General features: G+C 43.8%; 2 protein-coding genes across 3 annotated transcripts in view; one reads left to right on the top strand and one right to left on the bottom strand.

Moving 5' to 3' along the window:
* The window catches only part of SLA2 (Src like adaptor 2), a 31,065-nt gene extending 28,974 nt beyond the window's left edge, over nt 1–2,091 (top strand). Inside the window, exon 8 of the mRNA XM_047067988.1 lies at nt 107–2,091. Coding sequence (XP_046923944.1) covers nt 107–272 — 166 coding nt within the window. The 3' untranslated portion in view covers nt 273–2,091. The remainder of the gene's footprint in view (nt 1–106) is intronic.
* Nucleotides 1,161–9,823, bottom strand: RAB5IF (RAB5 interacting factor). Of its 2 annotated transcripts, XM_047067991.1 has the most exons (4): nt 9,423–9,822; nt 7,760–7,863; nt 2,991–3,120; nt 1,614–1,702 (listed from the first exon to the last, which is right to left on the bottom strand). In XM_047067991.1, exons 1-4 carry the CDS (start codon nt 9,534–9,536, stop codon nt 1,661–1,663), a joined length of 390 nt encoding a protein of 129 aa, XP_046923947.1. In that variant the 5' UTR covers nt 9,537–9,822; the 3' UTR covers nt 1,614–1,660. The 2 variants fall into 2 exon arrangements, with proteins under 2 accessions (XP_046923948.1, XP_046923947.1); XM_047067992.1 differs by lacking the exon at nt 2,991–3,120 and having other exon boundaries at nt 1,161–1,702; nt 9,423–9,823.
* Between the last annotated feature and the right edge of the window lie 7,779 nt (nt 9,824–17,602).

Here is a 17,602-nt window from a genome sequence, read left to right on the forward strand (position 1 = left end):
AAGTGACAGGGAGCCACTGTGAGTTTTCAGGTGGTGAAAACTTGAACTGTGCAGTGAGCAAGGGAAGACAAGGCTCCTTGACCCAACTCTCTTCCCCTCTCCACAGTTCCCTCCTGTTCTCTGAAGCACCTGGCACAGGGGAGGCCTCCCTCCTTAGTGAGGGACTCCGGGACGCCCTCAGCTCCTACATCAGCCTGACTGATGACAGCTCCTTGGATGATGCCAGGGACCAAAGCAGAGACCAAAAGGGAATCCAAGGCTGCGGCACCTAGACTCCCAGCTCAGCTCAGCCGGAGCATTCAAGGCAATCCAGGGTCCCACCTATATCCTCTCTCAGCCCTAAGAAGTCACTTAACCTTCTCCCAGTGCCACGAACCCACCTGTAACCTCTAGTTCAAATACAGACCAGCTGAAAATAGGGAAAGGGCTCCGAAGAGACTAAACCTCTGGGGTTTGACCCAGTCAGTACCTGAGTTTGGGATTTCCAGTACCATCTTCCACCCCTGCCTGTTGAGTCCCCTTCTATACCTCCATAGCCCCACCCATGAGGTAGAAACCACCACTAGCATCAAGAAAAAAAAATCATTTAAAGAGAATTTACATGTCTCACAATACCATACCTCAGAAGGTAGGATTATAGCCTAGAAAGGACAGGAAAGCAGAAGGGATGGATATCTTACCCAGCAACAGAATCCAGGATGTCCAGCCCCTATCTGGCCCCCAGAACAAAGAGGACCTCTGACAGTCCAAGTTGTCAAACAGCCTCATCAAGCCTCTTCTTCAGATAGTCCTAGCTCTGAGTTCTTTCGTTTTGTGGCTTATCATTTGAACCTGTCTAAGCTTTCCTGGCTACAATGGCCTTGCCATCTTGTGGCCAAATGCAAAATGGCACCTTCTGGGCCTGGCACACTGTAGTGAGGTCAGTCACGTCTCTCAGTGCAGGACAGGGGTATCAGAAGTCGGTAAGCCTCTCTCCACAAAGCTAAGGCCACAGCCTACACCAACTCTAGCCCCTCACTTCCCTGCTGCCCATTAAGGAAAAGAGGCCTGGCTGGAGCTGCTATAGGAGCAGGGGGAAGAGGAAGGGGAATGGGGATGGAGGGCAGGGTTTGGAGGCAAGATATTAGGTGGGAAAGGCTTTAACAGGTATCATCAACAGATTCTCAATTAAAGATTTGATTTATTCAAGTATCTGAAAACATTCTACAATGTAAATTGTTATTAGATGGTGCCTGTACTGTGCTATGGACCACGCACATACTGCCATACTGTTTTCAGAAGACTTGAAATGCCACTGATAGTTTAAAAACTGTACACGTGATGGAGAAGTGAGGAAGACAATGTTTCATACGGATCCAGAGGTGCATCAAATTGAACGACAGCTCCAGTCAGCAAACAGGTGTTTCATGATGATATCCAAGAAGAAATGGTTGGTGATGGACAATTCAGAAATGCTTCCCCAAAAGGTGGATGGTTCTTTAAAAAGTTTCAGATCACAACCCTTGCAGAAAACACTGACGCCCGACACGCTGATTCTTGGTCCAAGAAACATGGGTCTTTCAGGTTCCACATGGCTGGGGCGCCCCTACAATCATGTTTCTGTGCTGTAACTAGGAGGGTCCTTTGGACCGGACAGAGAGCGGGTAGGATCTGTATACCATCAGTCATAGTGGATGGCAGTGTAAAAAATGATCCAAATGACCTGGAGAGGAGACAAGCAATGTTTATAAGTCATCTGGGTCCACATGGGCCCCTATTCCACAAAACCAAAATGGCAAAGAATGTGTTGTGTATGGTGGGCTTCCCAGGGGCTATCCAATGCAATCTGCCTGAAAGCCCAAATAATCTCACTGAAATCAAGCTGTCTCTAACAGAGCCCAGGACAATCCACCAGTGCTCCAAAAGGGACCGTGGACAAGCTTCTCTTTCAACTAAAGAGCAACTGGAGCACCAGAAGTGGAGTTACAGATGTGGAAATGATACAGGTAAAGCAGACTATACTGCCAGTGTTAGGATCAGCAACAATTGTGAAAAACAAACCACCATCATACCCTGTCAGCTTCCTATCAAATAAACAGATTCTCAAAACTAGCTAGCTGTTCACTGCAATCTCCTGTGACCTTTATTTTATATATATATATATACACACACACACACACACACACACACACACACGCACACACATGCGCCCAGGCACCCCCACCCAGAGATTTGGATTTGGATTTGGACCAGAATCTAACATTTTTTTAAAAAATTAACTTTTGAGATATAATTCATATTTCATAAAGTTCACCTTTAAAAATATGTAATACAAAAATAAAGTATACAATACAGAGGTTTTTAGTATATTCAGAATTGTGCAAAGATCACCACTAACTGATTCTGGAACACTTTAATCACCCTCAAAAGAAAACCTGTTTCCATTATCAGTTACTTCTCATATCCCTGCCCCCCACCCCACCCCTCCACCACTGGCAACCACTAATCTAATTTTATCTGTATGGCTTTGCCTATTCTGGACATTTTTTATAAATGGAATCATATAACATGTTTTGTGTCTGCTTCTTACACTTAGCATAATGTTTTCAAAATTCATCAAAGTTGTAGTACTTGCAAGTACTTTATTCCTCTTTATGGTCTAATACTATATAAATATACAATATTTTATTTGTTGATCAGGTAATGGTTTTTTGTGCTTTTCAGCTATTATGAATAAGGCCATAAATATATTTTTAAATGTTTCCCAGTTTCTAATATGCAGCCAGAGTTGAGAATCAGATGTATAAACTGATGATTGGCCCTGATACCACAAGACTACACTGTACCACACCTAATCTTTTTAGACAACATGACTCACTAAAAGACATGCCCTCTCATCCCTGGAGCCTTTTGAAAAATGGTGCCACAATCAGTCACAAAGTATAATCTAATCAGTGTGATCCCCTTGAGAAACAACAGGATTTGCTCTGTTACCTGTCAGCTACACATACCATGAACAAGGCAAAAGATGTCATAAACCCTTCCTTTGTGAGCTCCCATGTGCCACCATATTCTTCCTCATCTATCTGCAGGTAGTTGCTGAAGTAGAGGTACAGGACTCCCGCATTGATCAGGCAGAATCTGGAGGGGGAGGACAAGCACCAAACACAAACTGTGAGTTCAGAAGACTCAGAATTCCTACTGCCACAGTCCAGCCTTACCAGGACACTCCCTGTCGCACAGTTTACTATCTGTATCATGGGGGCAAGTGAAATAATACATGACAACACCTAGGCCCTCAATGGAGCTGTGCAGTGATTGAGCTAGAGACATAAAGAAACTTTTTTTTAACTGCCCAGCAAAAAAAATCTTTAAAAAATTTTAAAGAACCTAAAAGTTCTCCAAGCCCTCTCAGAGTAAGAGAGGGGTAGCTGAACAATCCCAAATACAACTAGTACCTGACATGGGCCTCCAAGTAGCTCCAGCTAGGGTGGGGGTGGCCATGGGACAAACAGGCTGCTGCTTCATGGCCTAGTGGAGCAAGTAAGCATACTAAAGCAGCTCCTGCATTAATTCCCAATGGGAAACAATTTCTGGATATCCACTGTCTGCTACTGCACTTGATGCAGAGGTGAAATTGACAGTTCCTGCCCTCCCTTAGCTATCTACTTAGGGGCCCAAAACAGCAGTAAGCATGGAACTGAAACCAAAGGTTTGTGTGCACTTCCAGGAAGATCTTTGACCCCTGTATTTTATTATTTAACACTTAACAGACTGAGCTACCCAGGCACCCTTCATATTTTATTTAACAAATGAAGCATTTAGAATGCAGTAAGGTATAACGTATCACCCTGCTCTACTGATCTCTTGGTACAATGATCACGTAAAACTAATTTTCATAAAATGTGCTCCAGGCACATTGCTCCTGAAGGCTACTGTGGAAAAATGTGGAGAACTGGTCCCTCCTAATGGATGAAGAACGGGCTGGTGCGGGGCAGGGCTGGTGCGGGGCAGGGTGATGATGCTGAGGAGTATAAGGGGTATGGGGCAGACCCTGAGGCTGTTTTAGCAAGGCAGGCTGAGATAGGGTATACATACATCAGAAGTCTAGTTTGGTTTTGTTTTTTTAAAGATTTTATTTTTAAGTAATCTCTACACCCAACCTCAGGCTTGAACCCACAACCTTGAGATCAAGAGCTGCATGCTGTACTGGCTGAATCTGCCAGGTACCTCAGAAGTCTAGTTTGTGAGTAAAGAGTATGGGCTTCCTCCTGAGTGGAAGGAACAGGAAATGGGAAAGTGGTTTAGACTTGTACCATGTTTTAGGACTTGAGCACAAATAAAATCTGAGGACAGGGACTGGGAAAATGGCTGAATGAGGTGGCAAAAGACCCAAAGGCTTCAAGCCTAAGGGTCTGGGAGTATAATATAATGGTTCTAGTAACAGAAGCAGGGAGTCAGGAAGAACAGAAGGTTTTTCTTGGATTTCATACAAAATACAGTCCTTGGCTTGACCATGTTGTGGCCACATCCTTGTCTTCTGCCAGAAATCTTGAGACCCAGCCAATCTGGCTGCCTCCCTCTGTCAGGAGTTTCATTTTGGACGGTTAGTGGTTCCAGAGATTACTAATGGGACTAAGAGACATCACTGTGGGACTCAGCTTAATAAGCTAGGGCTGGAGAATGACTGAGACTCATTGAGAGTATCTGGCTATAAAAGTGGTTGCTTAGTGACATGAGATAGGGATATATAAGGAAAAGAGGAGGTAAGAAATGACAGGAAAGAGCTAGCATGGGCCCTGTCTTCCAAGGATCACACACTAATAGCAAGTCACAGAAACAAAGGCATTTAAATGTCTGGTGGTCACAGGAGAGGGGTCTGGAAAGGACTAGAGGGGCTCAAACTGAGCTCCAAGGATGTGCATAAATCCTATATTGTAAACGAGGGACGGAACTACACAGCAGATGTGTAGAAAAAAAATTAATCTGGTTTGGGGGTGGAGGGAAAACATTATAAAGACAACACTCAATGCATTTTTAAAACTCTAGCCTAAAAATTCCCATCGGAATTTTAACAAAATAATGATCTCTAAGAAATACTCGACTTGAGGGCTGGGAGGCTACACAACAACAGTAGTAACATACGACCCTGCTTTCAAGGACTAGTGGGAATTAATTTGTTTTAAAAAAATTTTAAGAAGCATTCATTGAGCACCTATTAATCGTGATGCCAGGCTCTATAAGAGACAGGTAGGAAGGGATGGATAGTGCTCCTCTCAGATGATGCAAAACCTCAGCAACAGCAGAATGCTCATTCAGTTCTCAGGCAAATTATAATAAGAACAGAGGAAATGGTTTTACCTTAATGTGCCCTAACTGGTGGCCACACCAGAAATGAAGAGAAGCCAAGGTGGGGTCCAGAGGGCAGTTAAGGCAAGAAGTGGAGGAGAGGGTCACCAGAATGGAGCACCAAAGCAGTCCTGCCCTAAGCCCTGGCAACTGTGTCAGACAGATGGAAGAGAGGGAATGTGTGGAAAAATCAATGTCCTTGGTCCCTTTCCAAGAGCAAGGAAAAAGGTGCCAACCAAGGCGGGGGGGATTCGTTTAGAGTGAGAGAAACTGGCTCTGGCAGGACAGCATGGGACTGAACCCCATGAAACAGGCAGTCCTGAGAAAGCGGCACTATGGGTGAACCACTCCAAGGTGAATTCATTCTCAAACACCTACTTTCCTTTTTTCTCAGCAGCCATTTTTAGCACTTTGTAAAGCTAATCATAAGATTGCAGTGAACCATTTATGGAGTGCGTGTGATGTACTAAGCAGTACATTTAGGAATTTACTTGCATGACCTCATTTAGTTTACACATCATTCTTATGAGGAAGAGACTTTTATTACCCCCTCTTAATGATGAGAGAATGGAGTCTGAGAGGTGAGACCAAAATTATACAGCTTGAATGTAGCAGAGCTAGAACCTGAATACATGACTTTCTACAGTTAGAGACCTCTGATCAGCTTAACTCATCTGCCACAGTGAAAAGGATACTAGACTAACTCTGGTCTTTGTTATATTCCCAGATTGGGTGACTTCAGAGAAATCTCTTAGGAATCCTGCAAAACTAGATAGGGGCAAAGAATCTGAACCACTTTTATCCTCTCCTAGAAAAGTGGCCTTGGGAAGGTGAGAGACTTCTTGCCTTTAGACTGCCTTCCCCCTTGCTCTGGCCTTTTATCTTCACTGCCTTTTCTTTGACAGAAAGCTCAAATGGGATGACGTGTAACTATATACTTCCTCTAATCTGGGAAAATCCCTATGAACCCTAGATCCTGTGTCTCCTCACCCTCACTCCGAACTCATCAGGTGTCCACTCCAGCAAAGTTAGGCAGAGCATAACATAAACTCTTAACTCCTTTCCTTGGACAAATGCTGTGCTCAGTATCATGAATCAAAAACCTTCTTAGTTAGAAGAGGAGAATGTACATTCCTTTTGGGTCATCTTCTGAAAAGACAAGGAACTCAAATGAGTTTGAAATCTATTTCATCCTTTTCACCTAGGATGAGGGATTAAGAGATGTGATCACCTCTAAAATAACCAGTGTGATTTTCCATGAGTAAGGATCACAGTTTCTACTTCCTGTGTGAAAAAAAAAAAGCTCACAGTCCTACCCATCCATTTCCTACTATAGCTTACCCACAATTCCTATCTTCAGACAACTCCCACACATCCTTTTAATTCAAGCTGGCGGGCATGTGTACTCATCACTTTCAGTGGCTTGTTAACAGGCTGAGTCAAGACCACGGGCAGTGTCAGGCGCGCTGCCAGTGGTCACAGGAGCACAGTAAAAGGTGGAGGGCCCAACCTCCTCCTTTTTCACTACCTTTAAAAAGTAAGGATCTGAGGGGCACCTGGGTGGCTCAGTCGGTTAAGCGTCCAACTTTGGTTCAGGTCATGATCTCACTGCTCCTGAGTTCGAGCCCCATGTCGAACTCTGTGCTGATAGCTCGCAACTCAGATCCTGCTTCAGATTCTATCTCCGTCTCTCTGCCCCTCTCCCGCTTGTGTTCCCCGCCCTCCCTCTCTCTCAGATATAAATAAAAAATTATTTAAAAAAAACAACTTAAAAGTAAGGATCTGAAACAACTGCTGCCAAAGCCAAGATCCAGGACATCCAGCGCAGTGCCAGGTACAAGGGAGTGGTCATCAAGTACAGAAATTCCTCTACCTTCCAAATTTCCATAGGTATAAAGGTCATGCCAGAACTAGAAACTTGCCACCAACAGGTAATGCAGTAGCCTCTTGTGTGATCACTTTGGACCCGTGAATAAATGGACTGGTCCAGCCTTCAGAAAGGTAACATATCTAAGTTAAGATGATCCCAGACCTACTGAACTGAGGAGTGTTGCACTAGACCTATGAGTGCCATCATGGGGCCATTTTTTTTGCTTTTGTCACCTCACACATAGTCATTATAAAACAAAAACAAAAACACACCTCCAAAGTAGCAATGGCCTTTTCCCTAAAAAGGAGACAAATCTATATTTGAAAAGAAATGATGTCATGAAGGGACACCTGGGTGGCTCAGTCAGTCATGCATCTGACTCTTAATTTCAGGTCAGGTCATAATCTCCTGGTTCATGGGGTCAAGCCCCATGTCAGGCTCTGTGCCCAGAGTGCCCCTCTCTGCCCTTCCCCAACTTGTGCTTTCTCTCAAAATAAATAGACTTAAAAAAACAAAACAAAAGATACAATGAAAATGCCAAGATACCCAGCCAAGACTTACCCTGCTATTCCCAAGAAACCTCGCAAAGGTAACACTCCCCAAATTACACCTAGGACCACAGCAATGATCTGTCGGAACCAGTAGATCACATCTAAAAATTCGTCCTGTAGAAAAGAAAGAGAATGAATGTGTTATGTGTTCTTAGTGGGTGCCACATGAGAGCCTTCTGTAATAGGTGAGAAATAAAAAAGCTTGCTGCTAAACATATCTTCTGGAGACATTTCTCCAAGAGGAATGGTATGCAGTTTTCTGATCTTCACCTCTTATACTAAAACATGGTTTTTTAAAAAAAGAATACATTTAGTTATTTTAAGTGATGAATTCCAGGGCCTGTGTGCTAAAAAAAATTTTTAGAAAAATTACTATTTTTAGAAGCTTAAAAAAATGAAATGGCTTGTGATGAAATGGCTGTGGTAACTGTCCTACTGGCCACAGAAAACTCGTATCTGATCCTTTGAGAAGAGACCTAGACAGACTATTCACAGGCAGACGGGCTAATTGTTAATCTACTCAGCACCATCTTCCTGCACCCTGAATTCTAAGTCACAAAGAAGGGTTGGAAACAAAAGTGCTGAAGGCAGGTGCCAGCATATCTAATTTTCATACAAGGACGTCGAAGACTCAGGTTTCTGACCTGCCCCAGACTGCAGAAACCGGTCCTTGTACAAGGAACGAAAGAAATGACACAGCAGATCAGAAACGTTTTACAAGAGCTGGGCAGGGCTGGGGGCAGGACAAGGGCACCTTCAGGAAGTACCTCCCATCCCCCCTTACAGGAACTCCAGGAAGGAAAACCCGCCTCATCAGTCCAGAAAAATAAGGGAAAGATTGCAAATATAATATACTTTTCAGGCCAACTGGAATCAAGCTGTTTGTGATGGTTCCTTCCTGATCAAGAAGCAGAGTTGGGGAGTACCTACACTCAGATCTTTTGAAAGTGTGTGACCAGTGAAAATATCTTGAAGCCCCAACCATTCCTCACACACATTTGGCGGTTTCCCCCTCTATCCCTCTCCCTCTCTCTTTCTCTCTCTCCCACATACACACACACACACACACACTCACCTCTGAGAAGTGGTCTTAGTCTCCTCTCTCACAATTATGCAGGCATTCAGTTTTTCTCATTAGTAAAAAAGCAATGGCAATAGGCCTTATTACGTGCTAAACGCTTTAATGCACCACCGTACCCGCTTCAGAGCTGTTCTGAGAATTGAGGGAGATAATGCATGGAGGGCACCCGGCAGAAAATATTTAGTAGAGGACTGTTACCGTTACTATTCGTGGTAACGGCCATATTTAGTTAATTCGGAGAAGACAAGCCACTTACTGAAGATCCTACTGGGAGTAAAAGGCGGAGATCGAATTCAGCTCACTCTCGCCATTCAGGCACACGCCCTGCCCGCGGGTGGCAACTCCGCTGTTTCCCGCGTGACCCAGGCGGCTTCACCCTTAAACCACTCCGCGGTGAGTTCCGAGCCCGGCTGTCAGGCCCTGGCCCGCCAAGTTCGCCCCGACACCCTTGGGCCACCCGCTCCCCGCTGCGCAATACCCCAAACACTCAGCCGCGCCCGGACCGGAGACAGGGGCAGGCTCGGGCCTGTCCATTCGGCCCCGAGTCCCAGCCGGCTCCTCGAACCTGCGCCCTCGCCAGGTCGCACCGCACCTTGTCCTCCCAGGCCGCGTCGCTCCGCAGCACCTTGCTCCAAACAGAGACTTTGAGGGCCCCGTTGGCCAGCTGCGGCTGAGGCGGCTCCTCCTTTCGCCGCCCGCCGCTCATCCTCCCGTCGCGCCGCCCGGGCCGGGCCTGGGGCGCGCGGGCCAGGCCAAAAGGAGTCGGGGTCTCGGGTCTCGGGTCACGGCGCGCGGGGCGGCGGTAGCAGCGACAGAACCAGCGACTGGGCTCGGCGGCGCGCTGCTGCCGTCCTCACTTGGCCAGGACGCCGGCTCTGCTCGCTCACTCAGCCAAGACCTGGCGCGGCGGGGGGGGGGGAGGAGCCACGCAGCGCCGCGCGCCCACCCGCAGACGAACACCACGCAGCCAATCGGTGGTAGTGCAGCCGTCTGTCGGAAGAGAGGAGCCGTCGCCTCGGCGCAAGCGCGCTACGCGTGACGGAAGTGACGTCAGGCTTCCGTTAGGCGCACGGTAGGGTGAGAGGGAAGGGACAATATAGGTGGGGACGGTGACGCGAACGCGAGGAGGCGCTGTGGAGACTGAAGAACGGCGTTTGAGCAAAGAGGCGAGGTTAGACTCGGGCGTCGCCCAGCCTTTCCCTAGAGCAGCGGGACAGAACGCGGCCCTGTTTTCCTGGAGGCGTCCTTTGGAGGCCAAAACCGGCTCCCCGGGAGCCCCGCTGCTCAGGATGTAAACTGTCTTCTGTATTTAGCGTCTCATCGTGGCCCAGCACCCTCTTTCGGCAAATGGAAACCTGAGAGGGATTTTCTCAGGCTAAGTGGCAAGTTGCAACCGGCTGAGGACTCCTGGGGCAGGGAGAAGCTTGGTGGGAGTCTAGAAAGTTCTTATTAGCTATCAGAATATCTGACTATTCAGTATTCTAAATATTGTGTCCTCTCTGTGTGCTAGGTCAGTGGTTCACAAAGTGTGTGTCTGGACCACCAGCAGCCACATCACCTAGGAACTTGATTAGAGATGCACATTCTCAGACCCCATCCCAGAATTGCGGAACCAGAAATTGTGTGAGTGGGGCCCATAATCAGCATTTTTTTTTTTAATATATGAAGTTTATTGACAAATTGGTTTCCATACAACACCCAGTGCTCATCCCAAAAGGTGCCCTCCTCAATACCCGTCACCCACCCGCCCCTCCCTCCCACCCCCCATCAACCCTCAGTTTGTTCTCAGTTTTTAACAGTCTCTTATGCTTTGGCTCTCTCCCACTCTAACGTCCTTTTTTTTTTTTTTTTTTTTTTCCTTCCCCTCCCCCATGGGTTCCTGTTAAGTTTCTCAGGATCCACATAAGAGTGAAACCATATGGTATCTGTCTTTCTCTGTATGGCTTATTTCACATAGCAGCACTCTCAACAATAGCCAAATTATGGAAAGAGCCTAAATGTCCATCAACTGATGAATGGATAAAGAAATTGTGGTTTATATACACAATGGAATACTACGTGGCAATGAGAAAAAATGAAATATGGCCTTTTGTAGCAACGTGGATGGAACTGGAGAGCATAATCAGCATTTTAATAAGCCCTCCAGGTGGTGCCATGTTCATTGTGTTTTGTAATAAGTTGAGACCGAGACACATCACTTTTGTGTGGTGGGTTAATAGAGGCAAACTAACTTGCCCAGAATCACTAAACTAGTACTGGGCCTGTCAGACTTCAAAATTTGTGCCCTTAACCTTTAGCTTTCAGTGTCAAATGAGGTCAGAACATCCTTTGTATACCAACATCGATGGGTCGTTCTCCACCTTAGGTGAGAAACAGAATCTCTTAGGGAACTTCTTGAGAATTGTGGTTTTCAACCACAACTCGATTTCAAGATCCTCTTTCAATAGGCTGAGTGAGGCTGGACCCCAAAGGTGATATACACGGCAGCAGACATTACTCTATCTGGACCTGGCGAGAGGGCTGTATACCTGACATGGGTGCACACCTTTCGTCCTCTAACTTTCACCTGGATTTGGTTCTTTTCAGCCCTGCCTTTTTTCCGAACCATTTTCCCTCCATATGCAAAACTATGGTAAATCCTAACCAGCTCACTGGAAGTGTACCATTGGTATAAAATCTCTTTTACAGATTCCCTGGGGGCATGTAGTGCTGGAGACAAACTGATCATTCTGTCACAGAATGTCGGAAGAATACCTAGCCCACAGTCCAAGACAGGTAAGTTTTCAGTCTGCTGGGCCTGGTGGTAAAGGTTTGTAATGGGTTGGGAAAAACTGAGTTCTGAAGGAAGAGTAGGAGGAGTTAAGGGGAAAAGGGAGAGAAAGAGAGCGTTCCAGGAGATGAAACCATGTCAGTTAATGGTAGAGAAACCACAAGTTGGGAAGGAGTGGGAAGGGTATGCTGAAGAATTTGTTTTTGTTTTTTCCAGTTTTATTGAAAAATAATTGACATGCATCACTGTGTAAGTTTAAGGCCTATAGCATGATGATTTGATTTACATATATTGCAAAATGATCATTACAATAGGTTTAGTTAATCTCCCATCTTCTCATATAGATACAATGAAAAGAAAGAAGAAAATTATGCAATTTTTCTTTATGAGGAGAACTCTTAGGATTTATTCTTTTCTTTATTTATTTATTTATTTATTTATTTATTTATTTATTTTTTGAGAGAGAGCAAGAGTAGGGGAGGGAGAGGGGCAGAGGAAGAGGGAGAGAGAATCCCAAGCAGGCTCTTCAATGGGTATGGCTTGATCTCACCACTGTGAGATGGGGACCTGAACCAAAAGCAAGAGTCGGATGCTTAACTGACTGAGCCACCAAGGTGCCCCAGGATTTATTCTTAATTTTCCTATATATCAATACATCATTGTTAACTATAGTCATCATGTTGTATATTATATCTCTACTACTTATTTATCTCAACTGGAAACTTGTATCTTTTAACCACCTTCCTCCATTTCTCCCTCTGGTAACCACAAGTCTGAGCTCTTTTTCTGTGAATTTGTTTTTTAAGATTCCATATGTAAGTGAGATCATAAAGTGTTTTTCTTTCTTCATCTGACTTATTTCACTTAGGATAATACAAAGTCCATACATGTTGTCATAAATAGTCGGACTTGTTCTTTTGTGGATGAATAATGTTCCGTGATGTGTATACCGCAACTTCTTTATCCATTCATTCGTTGATGGACACTTAGGTTGTTTCCATGCTTTGGCTATTGTAAATAATGCTGCTATGAATATGAGGGCACAGATATCTTTTTGAGTTAGTGTTTGTATTTCCTTATTTCTTAGTATTGTATATTCCCAGAAGTGGAATTGCTGGATCATATGGTAGTTCTACTTTTAATTTTTTGAGGATCCTTCATACTGTTTTCCATAGTGGCTGCACCAATTTAAATTCCCACCAACAGCAGACAAGGATTCACTTTTCTCCACATCCACATCAGCATTTGTTATCTCTTATCTTTTTTATGATGACCATGAATAAATTATTTTTATCCCAAGGATGGAGGAAGTCACATAAAGGATTTGAACAGGGGCACTTAACTTTTCAGATTGGTATCTCAGCAAGATCGTTCTGGCTGCTATTAGGAGGACAGGATCAGAGTGGGAGACTAGTTTAGACTGTTAAAGTTACTCAGGGGATATGGTAGGGCACTGAAAATGGAGAAAATTGGAATAAAACAGTTAATTCTGTTTTAAAAAATGTTTACTTATTTTTGAGAGACAGAAGAGCATGAGCAGGGGAGGGGCAGATAGAGACAGGGACAAAAGGATCCAAAGTGGGCTCTGTGTTGACAGAAGTCAGCCCAGTGAGGGGCTTGAACTCATGAATCATGAAACCGTGAGCTGAGCCAAAGTCATATGCTTAACCAACAGAGTCACTCAGGCACCCTGTTAACTCTTTTTTAAACGTATTTTTTTTTTACTTGCTGTAAAATGTACATAACAAAATGTACCATTCCTAAGTGTATAGTTTGCTGGCACAGTGAAGTACATTTACTTTATTGTGCAGCTGTCACTACCATCCATTTTCAGAACTCTTTCATCTTGCAAAACTGAAAGTTTTGTACCCAGGAAACTGTTAACTCCCCATTCTCTCTTTACCCTGGTCCCCAACGACTCCTCTACTTTCTGTCCCTAAATTTGACTAAGTACTTCTGTAAGATTAGAGTCACACAGTGCCCTTTTCTGATTGGTTTATTTCAGTTAGCATACTGTCTTCAGGATTCATCCATGTTGTAGCATGTGTCAGAATTTCCTTCCTTTTTTCTTTCTTTTTTAAAAAAACTTATTCATTTATTTGCAGGGTGGTGGGGGAGGGCAGAGGGAGGGAGAGAGAGAGAATCCCAAGCAGGCTCCCTGATGTCAGCACAGAGCTGGATGTGGGCTCAATGCGGGATCCCATGAACCTGAGAGATCATGACCTGAGCCAAAATCAAGAGTCTGATGCTCAACTGATTGAGTCACCCAGGCACCCCCAAATTTTCTTCCTTTTTAAGGCTGAATAATAACTGTTACATGTTTGTTAGATGTTCATTGTATATATTGCTAACCTTAAAAATAAAACTGTTACTTATTTTACCAGCAAAAATGAGTTTACTTAGGATAGCAGAGTATTGCAGTTTGGACATGCAGACTACAGCAAAACCAAAGGCAAGTACAGAAAACAAAGGAGAGAAACTTGCTTTTATAGACTAAAGGAAAGGAAGTTGGGAGGGGCTTTTATAAACAAAAAAGTCCGGTAGAGTAGGTTAAGAGTTTGAAGTATAGTGTTTTTTCATTGGCTGCAAGTTGTAACAGTCTCTCTCTCCTTGAATGCAAGGTATGTCTCTGTTGGGGTCTGCAGTTGATGAGGACTGATAGGGTGTGAGAGCTCCTCCTGCAGGCCTCCCAGTTCCATTATTTAGTTAGTTACTAATTTTTTAAGTCATCTGTACATTAATTAATTAATTAATTTACTTTTTAAGTAATCTGTACATCTAATGTGGAGCTTGAACTCACAAGCTCCTGAGATCAAACAAGAGTTGCACACTCCACCTATTGAGTCAGCCAAGCGCCCCCCAACTCCACTTTAAATGAGGTTTCCTGGGGTTCCTGGGTGGCTATACCATTTTGCATTTCTACCTACAGTACACAAGAGTTCCAATTTCTCCACGTTCCCGTCCATACTTGTTTTCTGTGTTTTTAGAAAAAAAATTTTTTAACGTTTATTCATATTTTGAAAGACAGAGCGTGAGTGGGGGAGGGGCAGAGAGAGAGGGAGGCACAGAATCTGAAGAAGGCTCCAGGCTCTGAACTGACAGCACAGAGCCCGACGCGGGGCTCAAACTCACAGACCGTGACATCATGACCTGAGCTGAAGTCAGATGCTTAACTGACTGAGCCACCCAGGTACCCACTGTGTGTGTTTTTTTTAATAATAGTCAACCTAATGGATGTGAAGTGGTATCTCATTGTGATTTTTATTTGCATTTCCCTAATGATTAGTGATGTTGAGCATCTTTTCGTGTGCCCATTTTTGTGTATCTTTGGAAAAATGTCTATTCTAGACCCTTACCCGGTTTTTGAGTCTAGTCATTTATGTTTTTTGTTGTTGAATTGTAGGAGTTCTTGATATTCTGGATATTAATATATGTATTCTGGATATTAATCCCTTATCCCTTATGTAATTTGCAAATATTTTCTATTTTGTGGGTTGCCTTTTTACTCTGTTGATAGTAGAGTCAATTGATACACAAAAGTTTTTAATTTTGGAGGCACCTGGCTGGCGCAGTGGTAGAGCATGTGACTTTTGATCTTGGAGTCAGGAGTTCAAGCCCTAAGTTGGGTGTGGAGCCCACTCAAAAAAAAAAAAGTCATTGATATTTTGATAGAGATTGTTGTGAATCTGTAGTAGGTAAGTCTTCCAATTCACGAACATGAGATATTTTCCATTTATTTTTATCTTCCTTAATTTCACTCAGCACTGTTTTATAGTTTTCAGTCCATGAGTCTCACTTTGGTTAATTCTTAACTATTTTATTCTTTTTTGATGCTATTATAAATTGTTTTTTTAATTTCCCTTTTGGGTTGTGTATAGAAACACAACTGATTTTTCTTTTTTTTTTTTTTTAATAAGAGACTCTTTTTTTTTTTTAACGTTTATTTTTGAGACAGAGAGAGACAGAGCATGAACAGGGGAGGGGCAGAGAGAGAGGGAGACACAGAATCTGAAACAGGCTCCAGGCTCTGAGCTGTCAGCACAGAGCCCGACACAGGGCTTGAACTCACGGACCGTGAGATCATGACCTGAGCTGAAGTTGGACACTTAACCGACCAAGCCACCCAGGCGCCCCCACAACTGATTTTTCTGTGCTGATTTTGTATCCTGCAACTTTGCTGAATCCATTTATTCTTTTTTTATTTTGGAGTCTTTATATATGATTCTCTATATATGATCATATCATCTGCAAAGAGATAACTTTGTGTTTTGCAAGAAAAGAGTTAATTCTTTTTATGTCTTATTGTATTATATTGTGAAGCTCTGCTCTTAACTCTGAGATTCATTAAGTTTGTGATTACATGGTGGTGGGGATGTCCAGAAAGTTATACTTGGAAGGGTCCTCAGATCCAGTCCAGCCCAGCGTCACACAGCAAGTTAGAGATTCAATAGGCATCTGAAACCTCATCTATGTTCCTCTTAGCTTTGTAGGAGCCCACAAAACCACACTAGGAGCTAGCTTGGAGAGCCCTTGCCTAGAGGGTACTTATGGGACTGAGACTTGATCCCTTTTTGCTTTCACCCAAGGTTTCCTTATCTTAGGAAGTGGGGAGTCTGGCTGAATCCCAGTGCATCCATCTGGTTAAAATAAACATCCTGGGTGGTCTAAGATGGAAAAGAACTTGATGAAGAGTCAGATTTGGAAGTGGGAGAGAGATTTGGAAGTAGGACAGATTTTGCCTTTGTGAGGTTGCCTTTTTAAGCACCAGTTAAACACATGATCTCAGCTTTGGGAATGAATATGTCTTCTCAGCTGAATGCCTCTATACCACTACTAGCTGCTTGTAGTAGGGTTTGGAGAGGAAGGTGTGCTCTGAGGGGTAAGATTGAGGGCCCTAGACAGACAGATGGAGTCACAGAAATCAGAAGAGTCCTGCAGGGAAAAAACCACAAGCGGTGGAAAGAGCATCCGTTGTGAAGTACAGGTCTGAGTTTGTATCCACATCTCTTTTTGCCTACAGCAAATGTTTTACTAGTACTTACTGGGTTCTTAGTAGGTGCCAAACATTACTAAACGTTTTACATGTTTCTCTCCAAAAGTTGTCTGGGCTTTTAATCACTATACTGAACTCTTCTCTTTTACGTTTAAAACTTTTCTACAGTAGGGGCACCTAGGTGGCTCAGTTGGTTAAACGACTTTTGAGTTTGGCTCAGGTCCTGATCTCACAGTTGGCGATTTTGAGCCCCACATTGTGCTGTGCATTGAAAGCACAGAGCCTGCTTGGGATTCTCTTTCTCCCTCCCTCTCTGCCCTTCCCTCTGCTTGCACATGCGTTCTCTCTCAAAGTAAATAAACAAACATTAAATTTTTTTTTTCTACAGTAAAAGTGGATTATTTATGTAATTAAAATGATAATCTCAGGAAGGCTACACTTGACCTTCAGGCTACCATGGACTCCTGGGAGCTGAGGGCAAGTAAAATGGTTTGGTGAGGGGAGGGGTAAACTACTTGGTGTACCCTTCTTCCTCTCATCTTATAACTTTGAAAGATAAGGTGCTGTCTTAACCTAGCAGCTTCCTTGGGATAAGTCAGTGTCCTGATTATAAATGATCAGGTTTCTGAAGCAACAGCATGAGACTCCTGTGGCATAAGTGAAGAGTGCAGATTCCTGGACTCTCTGGGGGTGAGGTCTGGGAATGTGTATTTTTGTAAGCTCTCCTGACACGACTGTGATGATCTTCATACATATTAAGGCTTGAGAATTACTTCTCTGGGTACTTTGTTCAAGTTCTGCCACTTTTTTTTCTTTTTTTTTTTATAGTAGGCTTCATGTCCAGCATAGAGCCCAACGCAAGGCTTGAACTCACAACCCTGAGATCAACACGTGAGCTGAGATCAAGAGTTGGATGCTTAATCAACTGAGCCACCCAAGCACTTTCAGTTCTGCCACTTAAAAGCTGTGTAGTATGAGGCAAGTTATTTTTACAGTTGTTTTACTCTCA

This window comes from Lynx rufus, unplaced genomic scaffold (assembly GCF_022079265.1).
Source record: "Lynx rufus isolate CCGP_SWC_20201006 ecotype Redwood Valley unplaced genomic scaffold, mLynRuf1.p SCAF_8, whole genome shotgun sequence".
NCBI classification, from domain to species: Eukaryota; Metazoa; Chordata; class Mammalia; order Carnivora; family Felidae; genus Lynx; species Lynx rufus.